General features: G+C 39.3%; 1 protein-coding gene across 2 annotated transcripts; it reads right to left on the bottom strand.

Moving 5' to 3' along the window:
• Nucleotides 1–2,560: 2,560 nt before the first annotated feature.
• RAB43 (RAB43, member RAS oncogene family) lies at nt 2,561–22,727 on the bottom strand. 2 transcript variants are annotated; one of them, XM_052776692.1, is made up of 3 exons: nt 22,414–22,727; nt 12,119–12,302; nt 2,561–11,193 (listed from the first exon to the last, which is right to left on the bottom strand). In XM_052776692.1, exons 1-3 carry the CDS (start codon nt 22,633–22,635, stop codon nt 10,940–10,942), a joined length of 660 nt encoding a protein of 219 aa, XP_052632652.1. In that variant the 5' UTR covers nt 22,636–22,727; the 3' UTR covers nt 2,561–10,939. The 2 variants fall into 2 exon arrangements, with proteins under 2 accessions (XP_052632652.1, XP_052632653.1); XM_052776693.1 differs by having other exon boundaries at nt 12,119–12,296.

Below are 22,727 nucleotides of genomic sequence, written 5' to 3'. Positions count from 1 at the left end.
CCCCCCATCTAGTCTCACCAGGGATTAAAGGAAGATGGAAATAGTGACCTGAATAACACTACGCACAGAAGGCAGTTGCTGAAAGGGGTAGAAATCTCTTTCCTTCGGTGTCATAAGCAAGAAGCTAGGATTACAGAAGTTTATTTAAAATTCAATGGTGTGCTTGTATGTTCTGTAACTTGAACAGAAATGGGTACTAAGAGTCTTTATTGTACGGTATCACTGCATATCTTACACAGTCTGTATTAACATCTTTCATCTACACAAGGATGAATTCTTGGGTGACGAAATTTACCGTTTTCAATGTTGATTGAAACAGCCTGCACGTTGAAAGTTTCAGAAAAGAGTGTTTCTGTGGTCACTTCTGTGAATAAAATAAACCAGTACATATTCAAAATAGCACAGATGTGTTTACTTTGTGTAATTAAGACCACCTGAGACTCAGCTGCTCTTAATTAAAAGTTCTCCTCCTTGCATTTTGTTGGTCTTGTATGCCAAGCTCAGAATCCAGTATCAGAATCTAAGATCATGCTAAAAATGTCTTACAGTTTAAGACCCAGCAAGGTTTACCACAGATTTATCTGTTGACCTCTTTCTGAAGCAGAAGCAGCACCTGTTGTATACGTAAGAATATTTCTCAGAGTAAGAAATGGATTTTCAATAGGACTTGGGTCTCATGTCTTGTTTTATGGAAGTGTATCTAGGAATATGCTTTCTGCTAGTTTAACAGCTAAGTTGCTGACCATAGATGGGGGAGAAAAAATATTCATTGAACTTAGACTATAAAAAAGTAAGGGTATTTTTTTGCAGGTGCAAGCTACATAATGAAAGCCATTTTACCTCACTAACAAGAAAAGAAAAATGGTTGCGATGTGTATAGATCTCCTCCTGTATCTAAACTATTCCACATTCCTAGAGAATTCAAGGAAGAGTTCCTAGAAATGCAACTTGGAAGTCCCTTTAAAGTGTTTGTCATATGCACTTATAACAAGCCAACTAACAGTTGTTGTGGTTGTTTTCCACAATAAATTCAAGTTACTCAAAGAGACCTGTTAATGATACATATTTTAATTTGCCCCACACACTTACAAATGATCAGGCAGCAGAGATCAGAGCAGGGTTTTGTTTTTTTCCAGTATGTGTTTTTTTTCCCGCCATATATCCTTTTGTGACTGGTTTAGCCTGTTCATGTTTTCAAGGGTGCAAAAGGGTGTCCTGGGGAGATTCTGGCCACCCATCGGTGGCCACCCATCTTGTTCCCCCATCAGTCAGACTTGTGTGGTCTGCATGTCATGTAGTACTTTGGAAGATGACCTGGCAAGCAGCTATGAAACTAGTTAGTTACATTGACACAGGTGTGTGTCCTTTCTGCTCTGGAAATACTGTGAGAGCTTATCAGCAGCAAGACAGGGAGGTTCCAAGGTTCATACAAGGTGACATATCACTATATCATCATTGGCATATTGTGTGAAAGCACAGGCTTGCTTTTGAAGGCCGTGTGTTTTACATGGTTTAGAGAGAACTGTTCTACATGTTATATTCTAGGACTGTATTATAATAATGGTATTATTTACATAAATGAAAGCCAGCTTTGTATAAACTGTTATATTATTCCAATATCGCAGGCTTGGAATTCATAACTTGCTTTTCCCTTTGTATTTTGGGGGTAAGTTGTTTTTTCCCCCACGTAGATTTAGAATATAGATGTGCACTAGAGACGTGCAGAACACATGTGAAGTACATGAAAAAATAAAGGCCAATACCTACAAAGAGGAGGTACATGTTAAGCATGACACTTGCGTTATTTCTCTCTTACGCTGATTCTCTACAGCACTGCGCACACCAGTGACATGCATAGTTACATCCGGAATGTAAAGTAGTAGTAGTTTCCAATAGTAAAGATGTGTCATTATAAGAGAATTAACTAATGAATTCAGCTATACCCAGCCCCCTAAGGAACCAGTTTTAGAGCATGGCCATTTCATTGAAAATTACTGATTGCTGTTTTGGTATCTGAGGCTGTTATTGAAGTAGTAGACTGAATACAGAACCAAGTAATTCAGTATTTGGCTCCTGCAGATCAAAAATGCTCATCTACTGATGTTAGAATTAAAGAGCCAAGCAAAAAGAAAGGGGTGTTGCTTTCTTTAATTTAGAGCAATTAAATAAAATCCAGGATCTAAATGTTCCTTTGGGAAGGTACAGTTGTAACTACATTGTTTACACTTAATTGTAAGCACTGAAAAAGTTATTTGCACTTGTCCAACATTGAGGACTTCGGTTTTCATTCTTAATCTTCTAGCCCGTTATGTTGGAGAGCTTACTAACTTGAAACAATTTAATGTGCATCCATTTACGTAAGTGATGGGCAGTTGTAAGCATAAGAGGAAGAGAGTTAAGCACTGTTTGTTCAGTAGAGTACATTAGATGGTATCTTGTGTAAAAGTAGAAGACCATACAGCACTGTGGAGTAGGACACATAATTTCTTAAAACTTGATTTTGTTTCTGATAATAAACCACAGCAAGGTACATGCATAAAATAACAACAAAAGATATTAATTGCCAAATGTTTAATTTAATTAAACCTTTTTAATGATAACACAGTACAATGTATCCACTACTTTGCTAAAATTCACAACAAAAAGCAGGTTTCATATGTTTAAAAATATTTTTCATAATAAATTCATAAATAGATGAAGGTAAAGTATAAAAAATTACCGTAGTATGCAAGCTTGCTCCCTTGTCTCCTCATATTCCAAATGATCTAGTCAGTATTGTGATAAGAAAGTTTAAAAGCAAAGTAGTTACTGATGATTAGAAATGTACAGCCTGCATCTCTTGAAGAAACCTTGAAGACACCAACAGATTTGTCCTAGAAAATGCAGAATATTTTTAACACTGTTATCATTCAAACCCCTCAAATAATTTTGGAATGCAGTGAATGAATTCAATATGAATTAGAGATTTTTATTTTCTCCCCAACAGGTGTGTGAGCCAGACTCACTTGAATGCTATCTAGTCTCTGGAGTTGTGGGTTTTATATCTGTCAGATATCAGTGAGCGAGGCACAAAAGAGGGAAAAGCTGGTTGACAGCACTGAGCATATCTGACTATCAAAAATCTTAGCATTTCTCCTTACAGACTTATAAAATAGAAATCTTTAAAAAACTGTTACAAATAACTAAATTCACCTTCTGGTCAGTATATGTCTGTATCTACTTTATGTCTGGCAAGCAGGACAGTGTGTGATCTCATCTGTTGGCTTCCCCTGGTTATGAAATGGTATGTATATGTAGCACCATTCCAACACCTACCTCTATTTGGTGAATCCCTTATATTACACCACCAAACTGTATTAGCAAAGTTATTCACCTCATCAATATTACCACTCTCTTAAAAAAAATGTATATAGCATTTTATTTTGTAAAGTATCAAACTACTTTTCACACTTAGAATAATCTATTTTAATACCATTTATAAAGGGAAAAATGCTTGCTTACGCACAGCATTGAAGTAGGGAATGAACATGAAAAATACAGAATAATCAGGATGCTCTGCCTCTCACATTAATGTTGTTGGTTTGGTTTTTTTTAATAACTATTTCCCTTTAGTGCAAAACCAGTTGCATACAAGTTTTTGTGCCTTTTTGCAATGGTAACTAGATGCTTTTGAAGACATTGGTAGGCATCTGTCTGCAGCTTTAATGTCTCTGAAAATTCAGCTCTTAACTCACTTTTCAAAAGTACCTTCAAATTGTCAAGACAAGTTTGCATGCCATGTTCAAATGACAATCTTTCATACCCTTGTTTTCACATACAATAGTTTAGATGATACCCAAAATCACTCCCTCTTGCTCATAGAATTTATTGCAGAAAAAATAGGTGTTGATCGTCACATGTTCTACAGCACAGTGCAGTGTAATTAATAGGCTGTTACTTAGTGGTTACTGAAAAAAGACTGGCTTTCGGAAGTATACAGATTGCATTGGTCAGGTGCCTTAAAAAGACAATTTCTCAGTCTTCCATTTAATGTTTTCCTCTGCTTTTATTTGGAGAAGATAATCTTTGTGCTGTAAGTTTTGGGGTTTGTTTTGGTTTTGGTTTGGTTTTGTTTTTTTAATTGATTGAACAATTAGAAATTGTAACTGCTAGCTTGCCACAATTTTGGTCATATATAAGGTACTTTTTCTCTAAGCTAAAATTTACAGAAACTTGGATCCTTTTAGCTAGCTGTTACATCTGAATAGTGTGTACTTTAAGATGTCTGAGTGAGTTCATGGGGTAATTAAGGTTTAAACTCCTAGTAGTAGAGTAGTTAATGATAGGGTGTACGTTCTTATGAAAGCTTAAAATAGGTGACTACTGTTCTTAGTATTGTAGTCTAGGCTTTAAAATTAAAAGATATAAATGTAGGATTTTTTTTAATGTTACGTTTATGACTAAAGGAAAGTAGTTCACTTGTAGTAATTTAGCTGTAATAGCAAATTTTGAATGGGCTAGGTAAGTCTTAGACAGAAATGGTTAAACAGAAGCAGCTTTGTGAAGCTGCTGTGCCTACCAAATATCTTACCTTGACCTACACTACCTAGTCAGATGAATGATCGCAAAGCTGGACTTGATTGATTTCAAAGTACAGTGTATTATATACACACATTACAGATATTAAGTAACTGTCACAGGAGCAGGAGATTGATAGCTGTACATGTGCAAAACCCTCTTGGTTATAGTCTATCTGGTGGCCCTTCAGTGCTTTGTGACAGGAAGATTAATCCTCAGTTTTCTGTTAAATTTGAGGTTGAAAGCAAGCAGAAATCAGTGTCAGTTCAGTTGGGTAATTGAATTGGAAATAATTCAACTGAAGTCTAAAAATAGCTTGCAAAAGAAACATGGAAAGTGACTTTTTTAGTGATAAAGAGAGCCTCAATAAATTTTTATCAACGTATGATTTTGGACCTTGTAAAGGTTTTCAAATGGTGTCCCAGGGGAGACAGACATACTTTTTATCTCATAATGGAAGGAATAGGTTCTAAATACAGCTTTAAGCCAACTTAACAGCTCTCCAAATGTTAAACTATGCTGTTACCATACACTTAACTAGTTTAGCAGTCCACTCTTCAGTATAGACAGCAGTCAAATTTCTGTTGTACAAAAAGCAAACAGCAAACCCCATAACTATTTGTGTAGTGCATTATTTTACCTTTGGGAAGGAAAGTATTTTCTTTGAACTGAGTAAGCATTGATTAAACCTTACACATTTAATCGGACTAAATAGAAAATCTTGCCTGACTATTACTCAGGCTTCACTTTTCTCATTCTTGTGAAGTGACTCTGTTCCTTTGTTTTCCACTGGCCGCTGACTCGTATGGAAAAACAAGACAATTGTTGACATAGTCTGTCTTCAGTGATGCCTAAAGTTATGAATGTAATACAGGTAACTGCCTTTAACAGTATTCAAGTAATAGAAACCCTTGTTAAAAACAACACAGTGGAAAAAAAATCACAACCCTTTTGTGCTTCAAAGAACTATTTTTAAAGTGCATTTTAACATTTTTCAGTCATATTAAAAAAATGCTATCTAAGGTCAGGATAGGAGAGCATGCTGGCTATTTATATCTAACCTGTGGCAACAATTCCATGGACAGCAAATATACATTTGGGTTGGTTAGTTTGTTTTGATTTTGTATCCCTGCTCTTTTCCAAGTAAACTAAAATGAAACTATAAAAAAGATGCAGAGGGCTAAACTTGTGCTGGAAATCAGAACATCTAGCTGCGGATTAGTTTGGATTTTTTTTCTAAAGTACACAGTGAGGACTGCAATTAAATGCTTCCATCTGAGATTTTTTGCTGCTTCGAATAGCTCTATAACCTGATTCAATAGAGTTAAAAGAAATCCAACATTACCTGGCCAGTAAAAACTAAGATACCCAGGAGGCTGGTTCTCTAACTGGAATCTCAGTGGGATGATCAGCACCAAAAGATACTACAAAAATAAAACTGAGACAGTATTTCCCAAATCTATGCATCTCCTCTTACAGCATGGAAAAGGATTATCAAATCTGAGAACAGCCCAATTATAAAGCACTCTGCTCTGTGACTCTGAAGTCACTATACTTCATGCAACTGTAATAAAATGTAACCATTAATCTACATTAACAATGTAGCATCTTTTATTGCCAAATGTGTAAATCTAGACTGCCTTTTAGTTGATGAAACAACCTAGTATCATTTGAGAAAGGATGATGAAGTGGTTATGGTGATTACCCTCAACTTCGGGATTCATTTCCTTTCAATTCCACCAAGAACTACACATGCCCTCAGATCTGTTGCTCTTTAATTGCCTCACTTCTTGTACCACAAGGGTCAAAATCCAAGCTACGTGGTCATCATCAGCTACTGGGGCAAAGCAAGTCATGTGAGAACTACCTCTTCACAAAAGAGTACACACTCGCTCCAACTTCCTTGGATTTTCCCTGTTTACTGGTTGCACACTCTGCCCATAACCTGGTTTGTTTCTGTGAAGTCTCCCCAGAGAATGACTGACAAGGGTTAAACTGAGCTCTCTCCAAGGTTGGAAGATACCAAAAGGAGAGTAAATTTATTTTTCAGTTTCACAAAGCATGTATTGTTCTCACTTCATTTTCCTCCAGCACACTGTTTACCCAAAATAATGCAATAGGGTAAACTTCAGTGGTCTGTCAATATATAAATGTTTTGGAAGCAAGATAGGTAAAGATAAAGCAATTTCTATTAATGAAATAACATACAAATTCATCTTGATTTAAAGAGACTCTCATTATAACATTAAGTAAAACAATCCCATAAAGAGAAACTAATAATGTTATTACCTCCCAGTTCCCTCAGGATTGGCATGAGACGGCAAAAGACATTCAAATGGTCAACTGGCTGGGACTATGAGATTAAATAATGGAGGTGTAAATCTTAGTGGGACAATATATACTGGGGCAAATCAAGGAAAGGCTTTAATGTTAAGGGTGCTACTGTGTGAGTGTATACATACTGTAATGTACTACTGCAGTAACGCAGGTATATTGCACATGATGATCAGCTCTATTCTTGAGGTAAATATGATCTTCTTTAAAGGCAAACAAAAAACTGAGCAAGAGCTCCACTCTTCATGAAGTTCTTAGAAATCTATGTGGTATTAGCTGGGCTTCATTTAGTTCCCCCCCCAACCCCCCCCAAAAGTGACCTGCTTTCCAGTATGTGAGAGTGATAAAATCATTAGGACTTCTCCTCTGTTCTTAAGTATTTTCATTTTTTAAAAATTTTGTTTTGCAAAGCAAATGTTAGCAGATTTCTGGGCTGATGTTTACTTGGTATTATATTTACATAATAATAAATATTTGTACAAGTTCCATCCATGATGATGGACTGGATGAGTAACTGGAGATAAAATTAGCTTAAATCAAAATCAATACAAAGGATAACAATGCCCACGCTCCTGGGAACCACATTCTGCTGATGATTTCATTTCAGTATTTGCCTCTGCATTCCACTCCTAAGTGTTACAAGGCAGGGATCAATGTCCTCTTCTGCATTTTTGTAATATTTTGCACACTTTGGGTACTGCCAAAAATAAATGATAAATACTAATGCAAATACATGGATCTGCTTAAAAGCAATTACTGCACCATAGTCTTGTTAATGTTCAACTTCCAGTAAACAGGTTTCTTGGCAAATGTTTATGCTGTGAACTCTGATCATGCACTACTGAATTATTCACTTGATGTACATTAGTGCACGTTTGTAACCTAAGATTTGAAACTGAGGTTTTTACCCATAAATTTCAGGTTTATTGCTACTCACTCTCTTCACCCAGGTATCCTTTTGGTTTCAATATGATTAATGGAATTAAACAACAGGACTGTCTTCCTAATACTTGAATTACATAGCTATGTGTGTGAATTGCAGATTTAATAAAAGTCTTCAGAAGGGGAGTGAAAACCTTTAAGTTACGTTTACTGTTTAATTTATTTCTGGTCAAGAAGCTATCAGCCTAGTGAGTACTGTGCTATTACTAATAGACAAAGAAAGGGTTTGGTAATTGAAATAGTCTTTTACTACTGACAGCCCAAGCACTGTTGTTCATATCTGCTACTAACCCGAAAAAATATACCAGGTCTTCAGTCTATTTCTTCGTTCCCTTTTGTTCAGTTAGGTAGGGCATGCAAACTTGTATTACACTTGCTATAACATAGAAGAGCCAAGAGTTAGAAGACAAAGCTGACTTAAAGCCATAGTCTTAGTTTTCTGCTCATCTGAATTGGTGCCTTCATTTGAAAACACAGTGAATAAGTGCTGTATTTCATGTTTTCTGACTGAAACAGACTAACCTGCAGACAGTCTCAACCTTCAAGACTAGCTTAAGAGATACATGGGGGCAAACTGTAAGGAATAGTGCTTGGTCTAATCCTACTTGTTTGCTAAACAAACCTCAAAACCAAGGATATGGATCAATAACTCCTCAGTTCTCCATCTACTGTAAAAACACAATCATTCACTGACTACACTGGAAGCAGGATTTATGGTCATTTTGCATCTTGCTCCAGTTTTAAGATGAGTTACTATGTAAACTACTGATTTCAATCTGAGTAGTAGCAATACTGTTCTTAAATGCATGTGAATTTTTATCAGCATGGCTTAAATAATTTGGCACTAATCCTGCAAATAGTGGGAGGCTGAGCTTATCTGAGGGTCCACGTTCAAGCATGCAGAACTGCAGGACTGTGACCTACAGATGTAAACTATAATATGTCATGACAAAAAGTCAAATGCTTGCTACTATTCTGTATCTTAAGGACCATCTAACCAGGAGGAAAAGCAGTCACCAGGACTGAGTATTGGCTTGGACTGTCTTCATAGTTTCTCCCGAAAGTGGAATACAGGGTTTGCTAATCACTAACAAATCTAGAGTTCAGACAATTCTCAGTTTCAGTGTCTAGCTACTGCTGGACACTTAACTGCCTGTTATCTTTGGATGTAGAACAGCTGGGAATGTCCTAGAAGACTATGCAAAAATACTGAGTACTGCAGCTCAACCTGTTCTTCCATATAAAACATTAGAATTGTGAAAACTATACTAACTGAAAAATTTAAGGCCCTTTCACTCTTACAGCTATAAAACTTGAAAACTAACCCCTTAGATTAGAAGCAAACAGGCTACAAAGTGTATGTAACGCCTCGATTATCTACCTCATAGTTTTAAAAAAAAAAGAAAGACCAGAGAATGGTTTAATATTTTCTGAAGGAAGATGAATAGTATTGAAATTAGGATCCATTAGCCCTTTCTTAAATCTTCCTGATTTTCATGATACTGGATATGATGAATGGCTGAAAACTGGTGTAGCCCTAGTAGCAAACCAATCCAGGTCCTTTTTGACCTGATCAAGATTTTGAAAAAAGACAAGTGACTTCACTTTAAGTGGGTGCTTTCTGAAAATGAGATCCTTCAGAGCATCAGGATTGCAAAAATCACTTGTCACCTCTGAACACCTTTGCTTTAACTGCAGAGTTAAAAATAATCCTGCTTCTGCTCCCTTTGCAAATCCATTTTTGTAAGGTGCTTGAGAGTGTAAATCCAGAGAGGACTGCTGCCACCTTCAACTGCATCTACAACATATAATACAGAGCTGAATCTGAAAGACAACTATGTAGAGTTGAATTATGAAATCTATTTTACTTAAACAATGTAGAGTTTTGATCAACAGTGAAAGATTTTTCCTGCTGAGTGTTTTCAAGAAATGAAAAGCAATTGGTAATTTGTGATAGGGAGAGGGAAGAAGTTGAGTACAAAGTTGGGAGGGAATCACTCAAAAAGATGCTGGTTTCTTACAACCAAGAAGCTGCAATGCATGCAGTGTTCAGCTATTCTGAGGTCTGCTTTCCCATTATATGCCCAGATTGTATTTAAAGAGATTATTTAAAATAAAACAAAAACCAAATCCACTTATGCCACTTAAGCAATAAACACTCTGGTAACATAATGTCAAATGTATGACCAGAATTAACCCTGTATACGACCATTAGGCACATGGCAGGAGATCATGGCTACCAGTCAGTTCAAGGTTTCTCCAGTTCCTGTTTCCAGTGGTGCAGGTCTTGAGTTGTGGAATGAAATTAAGAGACCTGAGGGCAAAAACTCAATGATACCCACTTGGAAAAGGGAGCTATCACTGTGCAAACAATAACAAATGAAATGCATCTACCCTCTCCTCAAGGCTGTATTTAAAATAACTACGCTGGTCCAATCCTACTTTAAAGCAAGTCATGTGACATTGCTCAAGCTGATTTTGTTTTTTGTTAAAACAATAAAAAAATTGTAACAAAACCTGAGAGAAGGCTTCCCCACCTGGGCCTGTTCCAATACTAACTAGCAATCCATATGCCCCAGGACAGGCGACTGCTATTTGGTCCTGTATTCAAAACGCTGGGTATTCTGACACTTGAAATACCTTTATCAAAGACACTGTCACTTTCTGGTCATTGGTGGAGTGCTGAGGATTTAAAGAGACACTGTCAAGATTGCCTATTCCAAAAGTGACCTCCTTTGCCAACAGTCCCATGCAAAATGCTTCAGAACTTTGGGTGTGCATCAGTCTTTTCCCCAACCATCTGTCTCCCCACCCCACATCACCAGTTCAAAGTTGTTTCCTCCACTTTTATAACTTGTATGAAGGTTACAGAAAATAAAATGGTGGGGACAAATGTTGAGTAAGTTTTTCAGAGGGATTGACTTTTAGGACTACCTCTCAAGAGTCCCTTTTTAAAAATAAGACACCAAAGCAAACAGGATTGTGTCTAACTTCTACAAAATTGCTGGTTTCACAGGAGGAGGAAAATATGGCTACCATGCTACTCAGCATTAGGGTGAAGCACCATCTAAATTCCAGTAAAGTTAGGGATATCACCTAGCTCATATCAGCAACCACACCCCCAGCCTTCTACAACGTCTTTGCTGTCAAGCTTGATGCTGTCAGTATTCTTCTCACTGAACATAGGGCCTCCATGCCTCATCATGAGCTCTGTAGCCATCTTCACAAAAGCCTCCTCCACATTGCTGGAGTCTTTCGCAGAGGTCTCTATGGCACAGATGATATTATCATAGTGTTCAGCCAGGCTCTGAGCTTCTTCCAGCTGAACCTCTCGAAGGTCACTTAGGTCAGACTTGTTTCCTGGAAGAAAAAGAGACAACAGAGTAATTTATAATGACTATTTATGTCAGAGTAAATACTTAGCAGGAGGTTCTCAGGTTGCCCAGAGAAGCTGCAGAATTTCCATTCTTGGAGATTTTCAAAATTTGACTGAAAAGGCCCTGACCAACCTGACATTAGTGTTGCTTTGAGCAGGAGGTTGGATTAGATAATCTCCTAAACCCCTTCCAAACTGTATTTCTGTATGACTCATACAGAGAACAGAAAACGTCAGTAACTGAAGAGCGGTGGCTGTAGACCTTAACAGAAGAAAAATGGACTAGAAATGAAAGCTAAAACCATTTTGTGAAAACAACAGCAGTCTGCTGGTACCTAGGGAAATCTAGAGTAGTACTGATATTGTATTAGCAGGTCTACAGGCCCTGAGAGCTGCATCTGAGTCAGAAACATAGGGGCTTGGAAGCAGAACTACTAGCAGAGGACTGACAAACCCCAATTGCCCTGAAGTCCTTCTGAAATCCCCTGGCTGCTGAAGTACGTGGGTGTTCCAGTTTGCCAAGACACGTCGGCTTGATATGATGGAGCTTCTCTGGGCCCTGGAAACCTTATGATCCTTATCATGAGAATAGCTCCACAGCAGCTGTGCCTCAGAACCTGGAAATCTTGGGTACTCAGTTCTCCATTAAGTGAGATGCAAAGGATTCAAAACTGGCTTCTGATACAAAGCTGTCTACTTCTTAACAGAAGCTAATCAAAGCAAAACATTTCTGTTTTGATGAATCAGCACTTTCTAATTAAAAAAACATAGGGAAAATTTCCAATCGGATCTATTACATACACCTTAACTTCAACCAAAAATAAAACTTCTAACCATCTCAAACAAGTATTGCAACTAATTACATTGTATAGTAACCTGTAGCGCTTGGTATTAATATTTTCAACTCACCAATCAGTAATTGTACTATGTTGGAACCAGCATACTTTCTCACATCCTCGATCCAGCGAGGAATGGACAGGAAAGAGCCTCTCTTGCTGATATCATAGGCTAGGATTGCTCCATTGGCGCTGCGGTAATAACTCTGCGTGATAGTTCTGAACCTCTCCTGGCCAGCTGTGTCCCAGATCTGCAACTAAATAAAACAAAGCATACAGTGAGACACTGGCTAGCAAGCTTTCCTGAATCAAAAGATAGGACTTGATTCAATAGCCTTGTTACAAATCTCCTTTATACCCAATACATTCTGGCATCACATTTTTCCAGTCCTTTGGTCATGATTTAAGGATAATATACCCTGGAGAACCTTGTTGCACTTGGCTGCTCAAGGTTTATATCTGTATCGGTTGAGACACTCTGGGTTCCTGAAGGTGAGCTCTGATGCACCGTTCTGTGGCAGATTATGAAATTATTACTTGTGTGTCCAGCCCTACCCCTTTGTCACCTTCTCTAGCAGAGTTAGCAAAACAAGCTGTTAGCCTACAGCCAAGCCACTCCAGTTCATCAGCTAGTGTGTCACTGAAACTACAGCTGGGTTTTTCACTAGCATATTGTCTGTGGTACTGACGTGGTTTTGCCAGTTCTGCTACAGGGGCAGTAACAACTGGAGTAGGAGGTGGTGTTATCATCTGAGAGCACTGATGCTGTTTTATAAGGAAATATGAGACAATTAATATATATAGAATACATAAAATGTATAAAAGAATGTATAAAAGAAATGCCAGCAATTCTAGGTTTCAATAAAGTCAGTCAAAGATCTAGTCAGTCTAGTCACCTGTCCTTTTTTAGGTGGCAGAACAGGCATTACATCTGGGCAGGAAGAAGAAATCCTTAGCTTACATACTTTTGCCTAAATCCAGCAGCATAAGAACTATGAGTTTAGTATCAGAGTTTGAGTTCCCAGTACTACATGTTCCAGTGGAAGAAGCCAAGTAACTCAGAGTGGACAAACACAATATCCTGCTCATAGGGAAAATTTCTTTTTAAATCCTCTTGTTTATAGGTTGTCTAATGTCCTGGAACATGATGACTTATATTCCAGGAGCTTTTAATCTAAAGTAACTGTGGATGTTCTCATCCTCCATATAAACCTCTAATCCTTTTTGAATCTTTCAAAGCTCTTGGCTTCAATATATAGTAGCAATGAAACCAAAGAATTTCCTTTTATAAATTTTATATTTTCTGTCCTTCTGTTGCACTGTCACTTCCCTATCCCCAAATGATAAATGAGAGACCACTGCTTGTCTTTTTGTGCCATTCCTTATATTCTGCATCTCCTCTTAACTGAGACAGGACATGAGCAAATACTCCTGGGTTTTTTAATCTTCCCATATTGTGGACCTGTTAGTTATTATTTCCCCTCTCCGTGAACCTCTTTATTTTAAAGAGCTGACAACAATTTAACACAATGCACCAGTGCTATTTTATGCCAAATAATATGGAATCATTTTTCCATTTATTTCTTTTGCACATTAGTATTTTGCTTTTATCTTCTGACTCTGCTGCATGTTTGAGCAGCAGCTTTCACTTTGGAAAAGGCTGTACTGATCAGATCACTTTCCTGTGCTACTCAAGCATTTAGATCCCAAATTATGTATGTACAGCTTAAGAGGAATCAATCCAATGAAAAAGTACTTCTTAGTCCTGGTAAGAGTTTTCTCAGAAAAGGGGAAGGGACTGTAATGGACTCATAAAACAGAAAACCACAAAGCAATGATTATTAATGGAACAGATAATAATTTAGAACAGTCCACAGATAATTACTAGACACAAGGAAGTTCATGGCAGGTTTATGTATGATGTTCTGTGTACTCAAGTCCCCCATTAGACCTTTGTGTTTGTTACGTAGTTTTAAATCTCAATGCTTGATTAGGTCAAGTGAAAAACAAGGCTAACGATGATTACCCAACTCTTGGGAGAGGTCTGAGAGATTCTTTGCATACAGAAGAATTATAAACTTTTTAAATAAAAAAAAAAAATTGTTTTAGCTTACACTTTTCACATGGTATAAATGAAAGTGATTTACCTGCAGAGTGACTGAGCAAGCCAATCTCACGCCTTGTGCTGTATATGGGATTTTAAAAACCTCTGTGTAAGTACATTCCATAGAATCACATAATCATTGAGGTTGGGACAGATTTTGTGAGGTGACAAATCCAACTGCCAGCTCAAAGTGGGGTCAAAACTTAATTCTTCCAGGAAGAATTGCTCCATGATTTTCCCAGGGACCAAACCAAGCCTGACCAGCCTGTAGTTCCCAGGATTTCTTGCCCTTTCTGAGGATGAGTACAATTTTTGCCTTTCTCTGGTCCTCCCCAATTTCCACAGCTTTTCAGTAGTGATAGAGCAACCTCAAAATGTTACCAGAAAGATCTCACAGCACCCCCCCACGTTTTTTACTCAAGCATTTATGTTTGTGTGTTCACAGGACTGAATGTACAAAGTTGCTGAAGCCCTGAGTGTCCTGCTGGGAACAGCAAAGACCACAGGTTTGACCTTCTCAGGAGCTCAAACAGCAGTCTTCCTCCCAGCCCACATCCTCCAGGTAAACTCTTTCCCTCAGGCATTTGAAGTTCATGCTCCCCTACTTGTCACTCTTCTTTTGTGTAAGGACTCTGAATCATCTAGCTTTTTACATGATCTTCAGTTTGTTGTGGTTTTGCTTTCATTGCTGAGACTACAGTATGTATTAGACCCATAAGCAGATACTTTCTCTGCAAACATACCAACTGACACACCTGTTTGTCACTGTTCCCATCGCTTCTGCTGGCAGAAGGAGCCAGGTGAGTGCTCACTCTCTGCTTCAGGGAAAGTCAGTCAAATATGGGCATGGTTTAATGACTTGCTTAAGCCAAACTAAGACAATACTGTCATCAAAGACTTGCCATCCCAGCTGCATATCCTTGCCCTCTCCCTGCATTGAAACTAGCACCAGTTAATCTGATTCACCTTAATTTACTGATGTAACTGAAAAACAGCGTTTTTCCTTTTGCTTGAAGGGTTAACACTAATTACACAGCCACATGGTACTGAAAGCATGCAGACTGCACAGGGAGGAAGGTGCAATCATCTTTTAGAGCAATGGCAAAGTTGTCTTGAAACAATCATGAATATGCCCCTTCATTTTAACTTGTTGCTGAAGGTGGGTGTGATCTAGTAACCTCACCTGAAGCTGAGTAAGGAGTCCTTGTACAGTCTCCTCTGGCAGACCTATGCAGAGATGGTAGCTTCAGCTAGCACCAATCGGTCTGTCTTGTAGCATGCTCAGCGTGCAAAGGTACTTCTTGGGGGGCTAATAACAACTCGCTTCTTACAATTTGGAAGCTTGAAAACCTACCCTGTCACATTGTTTGAAGTCTTAACAACTGTCTTATTTTAAATCATTAGGAACACACACTACAGACACACACAGATTATGCAAGTATTATGAACCAGATTACCTAATTTAAAGCAAGCTGTATTCCTAATGGCAAAATATAGCTAATTTCCTTGACAGCATCTTTAGAAAACTCTTAAGAAAAATATTTCTGTATAGCACGAATCAGTCTATGATAAAAAAAAAAGTCATTAAAAAATACCAGTTCTGATCCTAAGTAAACACTTTTTTCTCCAGTAGGTGTACAGATACATTTCAGACAATTCTCTTGAAAAAGACACATGACAACTATATATAAATGCCAATCACAACTATAATTTAAAACCACCATTTTATAGTAAAAATTTTTTATAGTCTCTCTGTTAAACTATATTAACAGGTACATAAATCTTGACAAGAAATAGCAATTGCAAATTCTTTGGAAAAAATTAGTATTTCATGTAAAAGCCCCTCAATGTAAGTTAGATGTTAAAATCAAAATACTAAATGAACTTTACTAGCCACAGGTTACAAAAAAGATACAATCATATATTCTTTTGTGTTGTATAACCATATCACATATACAGTATGGGACACAAAGTTCTTATTTATTTCCTCAATTTAAGTGCTTTAGCTTTCTCAATAATGTGATTGAAGCCATGTCTGTCACTTAGTAACCTTTTTAAGCAATTCCTGATTTTGTAATTACTTTGGCAACAATTTTGGTGTAAGAAAGACAGAAGTTGGGATTGCTGAATTGTGTTAAATTCATCTGAGGATACCAAGAAAAACCACCTACAAAATAAGTAACAAATGAGGACAGGATAAAGAACAGCGAATGAATACCCATTGTTCAGAAGGAATATGACAGAATACCCTAAGTGAACAAAGACAAGGAGCCACCTTTCTTGTGCTAATTGTTTCACTATTGAATGCCCATTTACTTACAAAAGCTGGTGATTTTGATCGGCTTTTAGCTTTGAATTTTTTGGACAGCAGAGCCCTTAGCACTGGCTGGTACAGAATAGCAAAGCACTAAACCAACTATTAACTCCTGTAAGATTTTTCATGACTCCATATAATCACCGTAGAATTGGAGCTTTCCGTAAGTACATTAGACAAAGTCTTGAACATCTTTTCATGTTTGCTTTTTCATCTTTTCCTGTTGGGAAGGAGTATACAGGGAGTGTAGGTCATTCACCCCTTGCAAGGATGCAAGCTAGGGTCTGACTGGCTGGGGAGCAGCTGTGCTGAAAAGGCCCTGGGGGTCTTTGGAGACAGCAAGCTGAACAGGAGCCAGCAGTGTGTCCTGGCAGCATCCTGAGCTGTACTGACAGGAGTGAAGCCAGTTAGATCAAGGGAGGTGATTACTCCCCTTTACTTGGCACTTATTAGATTCCAGCAAAATTAGCGTCCAGTTTTGAGCCCCCCGTACAAGACAGACATTGAAGAACTGGAGCAAGTTCAGTGGAGGGCCATCAAGATGGCCAGGTAATCAGAGTACACACCCTGTGAGAAGAGTCTGAGGGCAACAGGCTTATTCAGCATGGGAGAGGGATTTGAGATGACCTATTAGCTGCTGTCCAGTACCTATGAGAAGGTTATCAAGATGACTGAGCCAAGCTCTTCACAGTGGCACATGATGGAAAGATGGGAGACACCAGAGAAAAAATTGAAACAAGGAATGTTTCAACTTGATGTAAGGAGGAAAACAGAAGGTGGTAAAATTTATGGTGGGTCTCTCTGGAAGATCATTCTGGGATGTCTGATTAGGCTTAAAGAAAGCAGGCCTTCAACTATAGAAAGGGTTGAAAATGGTGAGTGACAGGTTGACCAACGAGCACAGTAAACGAGTATTATCAAATGGTTTGATGTGGATTCTTCTTGCATTGATAAACATATTGTTTATCAAAGGTTAATGCTTAACAAATAGCCTCAAGACACATTAAATTTCTCTCTCCCTTACTTCCTACCTTATTTATTAAGTACTTTCCTGATTCTTCTAAAGTATCATGGGAGTTCAGGTTTACTTTTGCTTGTGAAGCAGCATTAATAGTAACTAAGTACATCCTATAGCTGTTACCTTCCTTTACAAAGATAGAAACGTCACCTTTGTGCTATGAATTCTTCAAAAGGTAGCAACTTCCATAAAATTTCCCAGTAGTGAAACGGTGGATGCAATGACCATGCTAAATGATTCTTAATAAACTGTGTCCAAATCCTATCATCTCAAATGAAAAACAATAATATGCATTTCTGTACAGTGGCAAATCACAACACTTGCTCCTAAAAGGACTTACGGAAATAATCTTGCAACTTAATCTATACAGTTTTTGCCAAAAGCAACAAAACTAACATCTGTATGGCAATGTATTTCAATTTGAAGTGATATCCCTACACAGAACAGTTAGGATAAACTGCTCCATTCAATTGTTTCCCTACAAAATTTTCAGAGAATGAGGAATCCCTCTTTGCTGGGAATGCAGCATTCCTGTTTGCTCTGAGTTATGAGTGTCAAAGTAGTTGACAGAGTGCTACACTTTCCTCTAAATATCAAAGAATATTGCTTCTGTGTAACAACCAATAGCTTCGTTTGTTTGTTTAGCAACGTTATTAAATACACCCATCAGGAGACAAGACAGTTAACAAGTCATAATTTTATATTATTTGCAATTTGGCCAGAAAACGACACGTTACATTTTGGGCCATTCTGAAAGTAATATAATTACAGCCATGAGGCCTGAATAAAAGCAAAGAATCTAGATATCATATGGGCTGAAAAAGCTTGTAAATTAAAAAGTGCAATTAAAAAGTACATAAAGAAGTATTTGTTATAAAAGGAATGTGTTTATTTTCAGATGTTCTTCTCTCCTGCTGCTTTCTGAAAGATACAGTAAGAAAAAAAACTATGGCATAAAGGAAAAAATATTCACTATATGTAAAACACTATGAAATGACAGCATAAAGTAGATACAAAGATAGCCAATTAATTTATCAGTTCACAGGAGGAAATTCATCAAAACAAAAGGAATTTTGTTATTACTAGCCACAATTCATGGACTTGGACTTAGGAATGTCCTTGCCTATCATTATGTAAAATCTTAGTTCCACTCTTTTATAAATATCTTTTCTTACAGTGACATAACAGTTACAAAACATTTTTGCTCTGCTTGCCAGATTCTTTCTATCACTCAAAGAACAAGTAATTATTTTATCACTAAGACTTTAATCACTATGCATTAAGTCAACAACCACAACTTTTGGGAACTGCAGTCTGTACTCTAGGATTTAGCCAGCTAAGAAGGAAGTATTTTAGAGAGAGTAGTACGCCACAATTTCAACCTGTTAAACAGCATATACTAGAGTATTCTTTTTTAAATGAAGATAGATTGGAAACATTTCATAAAGCTGATGGGGAGAAATTCTGGATATATGCTGATCAGAATTTGCCTTTGTGATAAAAATCAAGGTGGTCATCACAGGTAGCTTTGACTTTGAAGTTCCATTAGAACCCGGTGTGCTAGATCTGCCAAATCCCTGCCTGGCTCTGTGCCACGCGGCCTGCCTTTTAGCTCCAACGCCTCCAAGAACCCATGGCTCACAACAGCCTGTCCCAGAGGCAACTGGCTTGTATAATCCCACTGGACAATACCTCAAATTGCAATTGGAGATCTTAAAGAAAGAATAAGAAAAGAAACCGAAGACTGGATGTCACAGACAAGCTTACATATTCTTCCTCTCTGGAAGTGGTAAACCTCTGCAAATCACGGTTAGCGCACATTGGGGAAGCTTATGATATCAGCACTTTACTGTTTTGTTTCTAAAGAGAAAGCTGCAGTTATCAGGACTGTCCATGAATAGCTCCTTTCTCAGGCACTAACATCTCTTTATATATGAAGTTTAGTCAGCTTCAGTAGCTGATGAAGCAGCAGTGTATGAAATGTCGAGACACTTGAAAGAATACCGCTTTAAGATGTAAGGAAAGCCACGAGTTAAAAAAAAAGTTATTTGCAGAACCTTAACCTTTAGTATCCCAACATGCTTCTTTTCCCTTATCCAACAAAAAGGCATCAAAAGGAAGTAAGACTTAAAATCCTTGGGCTCCAAATGTTTCAGAAACATTATGTAACTGTAATGACAACATTTGAGTTTTAAACAGAAAGGGACACTAACACAATTAACCCTAAAATATTTGTTTCAATTTCAAAATAAGTGTCCAATTCATACTCACTCAGTTGTGTTATAATACTATTCTTAGCCTGACTAAAAACGAAGCTTAGGCCACTGGGGATGCGGAGCAGGTAGTGTTCAAAAGCTGCTTGGGACTTTTTTCACACACTATTGTTTCGAAGGAACTTCTGAAGATGAGCTTACATAACATTATAAAAATTGGAATTTTCTCATTCCTGCATCATTTGCTAAAAAGAAAACAAGCCTTCAGATTCCTTATGAAAATACTGTCTTGAGTAGCATAAACGCATAATGAAATCGGAGCAGCACAGAGAATCACTTGGCATGCTTTTGTAAGACCTTTTTGTAAGGTCAAACAAATCTTATTTTAAACATGTCCTGAACATCTCTTGATTTGAGGCATCTCCATCAACAATTTATCGGAAACTCTTTTAAACAAGTATGTCTCACGTGACTGAGACAGAAACAATGAGAAGCACAGTGCATCTGTCGCAGAGCACATGCACAGGCTTGTTTACTAACGGGTTAGGATATGATCTGTTCAGATAGCTAAAGTGCTCCTCCTAGAATCATTATAACCTACACCAAAACCAAATTTGTAAAATGTGCAAGATACACACACCTACTTGCCTACTTTATAAGAGAGCTCACAAAAGTATAATAAAATGCCTCCTTATTTTCTGTTTCCTCTAGCATGCTGAACAAACCTACCTAGATTAGATGGACTGCTCTGAAATCTCAATCCAACTGGAAAAGCCTGACTGGAATTTAAACTTCACATACAACCCACACCTTAACAGACCAAACAAAAAAACTCCAGGCAAATGTTTTCATATTCTAGCTGGGTCCCTGATGCAGCAGCTAACAAAAATGTCTGTAAGGTAAATCAGCAACAATGTTGGATTAATTTGCCGAAGTAATGCTTAAAATACTCTTCTTCAATCTGTGCATCCCTGATTTTTTTTCATAGTGGAAGTACAGAACAATCCAAAGAAAAAGAAAGCCTCAAGACCTTGCATTTTCTTACTTGCTTTTGTAAAATTCTTAGAAATAATCCACCACAGGTTTTGTTACAGACTGACTACTAATACAGGAACATTCTGGTGTAAGTACTGGCAATATGAAAAAGCACACCTAGGATGGTTGGGTTATTTCCTGGGCTAGTCCTCCCCTACTCCTGAAGTCTGTGGCCGAGACCCCTGGCACTGGGAACAGACACATTTGTCACTTCCTATGTGCCTGGCATTTAAATGGAGCCAGGTTCCAATCTTAAAGGAGAAACCCTACTTCTAACAGCTCACTTGCTAGAAAGCACAGAAGAGGTACTAATAGCACAAACAGAAAATCTGAGTTTCCTTTTCAACTGCTAACCCCAGCTATACATGATAGGAAAAGGTATAATACTACCAAGAAAATAAACACCTTTGCTAGATGTGGAACTTCTAATCCCCCTCCTTTTCCTAAGAAACGCGAGCCTTCATTTCTTCCATTTTCTGCAACTTTCTCTGCTTAATGTTCTGCTCACCAAAGTTAATTTATAAGAAAAAGACAACAGAGGACTTTGACACCTACTTTGGTAAACACAGACCAAAATTCAGCTGCAATTACTGTGCTTCTGTGTCACCACAGAAACTTTACAGTTTCGTGATCTTTCCCAGGCAGTGACTGCATTAAGTTCTTTTTAGTCCCACTGGGGATAAGTAAGGGTAGTTGTACGACTCCACTCCAGAGGGGGCTGGTAAAGGGATCTATCCCAGCAGCCCCCTACAAACTGCAGGTGCTTTAAGCCCTTTTTTCTCTGCTGTTTGATCACGCTTCTGTGCTCAGAGGCCCTGCCTGTTGTAGGGAATCTGTGCCACTGACAGTCTGAGGGTAATTCCACTGGGTAAATGTCCTACCCTCTTTCTAACCCTAACGACTAGCTCATTTTCTCCAGCATAAGAAAAGCAGAAGTCAAATTTAGGGTTGATGTGTTCTGGTTTGAGAAGAACTATAAGAGCTGCGCTTTCTGAGACAGCCTGTGAACAGTGTCTTAAGATAACTCAGATATGCTTAATTTAACAACCACTCCCCCAGCCTCTCTCGATCTGCTAGTTCCACATCCCTTTCTGGCAACACGACAGTCCAGCTGAGGTTGCTCCTGGCTTCTAAATAACCCATCGCCAGCAGCCTGACTGAAAAGAGGGGTGCTGCAGTTACGGTACGAGGGAGGTAGAGCACGTCCTGAAGCGCGGGCTGGCGACGGGGCTTTTGCCAGCGTTCACGCGGTGCTAACGAGGAGCCAGTCCGGCTTGCGGCCGCACAGCTGATCCTGCTGTAGCAAAACAAGTTAACAGATGCGCTCGGTCCCCTCCTGGCCCGCAGGAGCTCTTTGGCAAGGCGGCACCGGCGCCGAGCAGCCCGTCCGCTGAGCCCAGCGGCAGCCCACGGACGAGTCAGCAGCGGGACGGGGGCGCGGGCAGCGGGAGCTGCCCTCAGGCGGGGCACTCCGGGCGGGCGGCACCGCTCGCCGCCAGCCCCCGCCTCGCCGCCGCCTCCGCCGACAGTCGGGCCGGGGCCGAGCGGCCCCGCCGGCATCTGGGCGGCCGTGCCGGCCCGGAGCTGCGCGGCGCCGGGCCGGGAGGTGAGCCGCAGCTCCCCGCCCGCTCCGCCTGCCCCGCAACCGGAGCGGCCGGGGTGCGGGGCCGCTCCCTCCGCTCACCTTCACCCGCTTGCCCTGGATCTCCAGGCTCTTCATGGTGAAGTCCACGCCGATGGTGCTGCCCTGGCGCTCGGCGAAGGCCCCGGTTTTGAAGCGCTGTACGAGGCAGGTCTTGCCCACGCTGGCGTCCCCGATGAGCACCAGCTTGAAGAGGAAGTCGTAGCTCTCCTCCGGGTCGGGGCCGGGCCCCGCCGCCGCCCCCGGCGCTGCCGGGCCGGGCATGGCGCTGCCGCCCTCCGGCCTTCCGCCCTCCGCCGCCCAGGGGAGCCGGGCTCTGCGCAGCGCCCGCCGCCCCCCGCCGCGCCGGGCCTAGC

This window comes from Harpia harpyja, chromosome Z (genome assembly GCF_026419915.1).
Source record: "Harpia harpyja isolate bHarHar1 chromosome Z, bHarHar1 primary haplotype, whole genome shotgun sequence".
Lineage (NCBI taxonomy): Eukaryota > Metazoa > Chordata > Aves > Accipitriformes > Accipitridae > Harpia > Harpia harpyja.
Note: the sequence above shows the minus strand (reverse complement) of the source record. Positions and strands in the feature narration are given on the sequence as shown.

Bases quoted from the DNA above. Each gene is read 5' to 3' on its own strand.
- RAB43 (XM_052776692.1), bottom strand. From the start codon at position 22,635: ATGCCCGGCCCGGCAGCGCCGGGGGCGGCGGCGGGGCCCGGCCCCGAC. The intron at 12,303-22,413 runs GTGAGCGGAGGG...TGTTTTATTTAG, and splicing joins TCCAGGGCAAGCGGGTGAAG to TTGCAGATCTGGGACACAGC. The intron at 11,194-12,118 runs GTGAGTTGAAAA...TTTTTCTTCCAG, and splicing joins CATAGTACAATTACTGATTG to GAAACAAGTCTGACCTAAGT.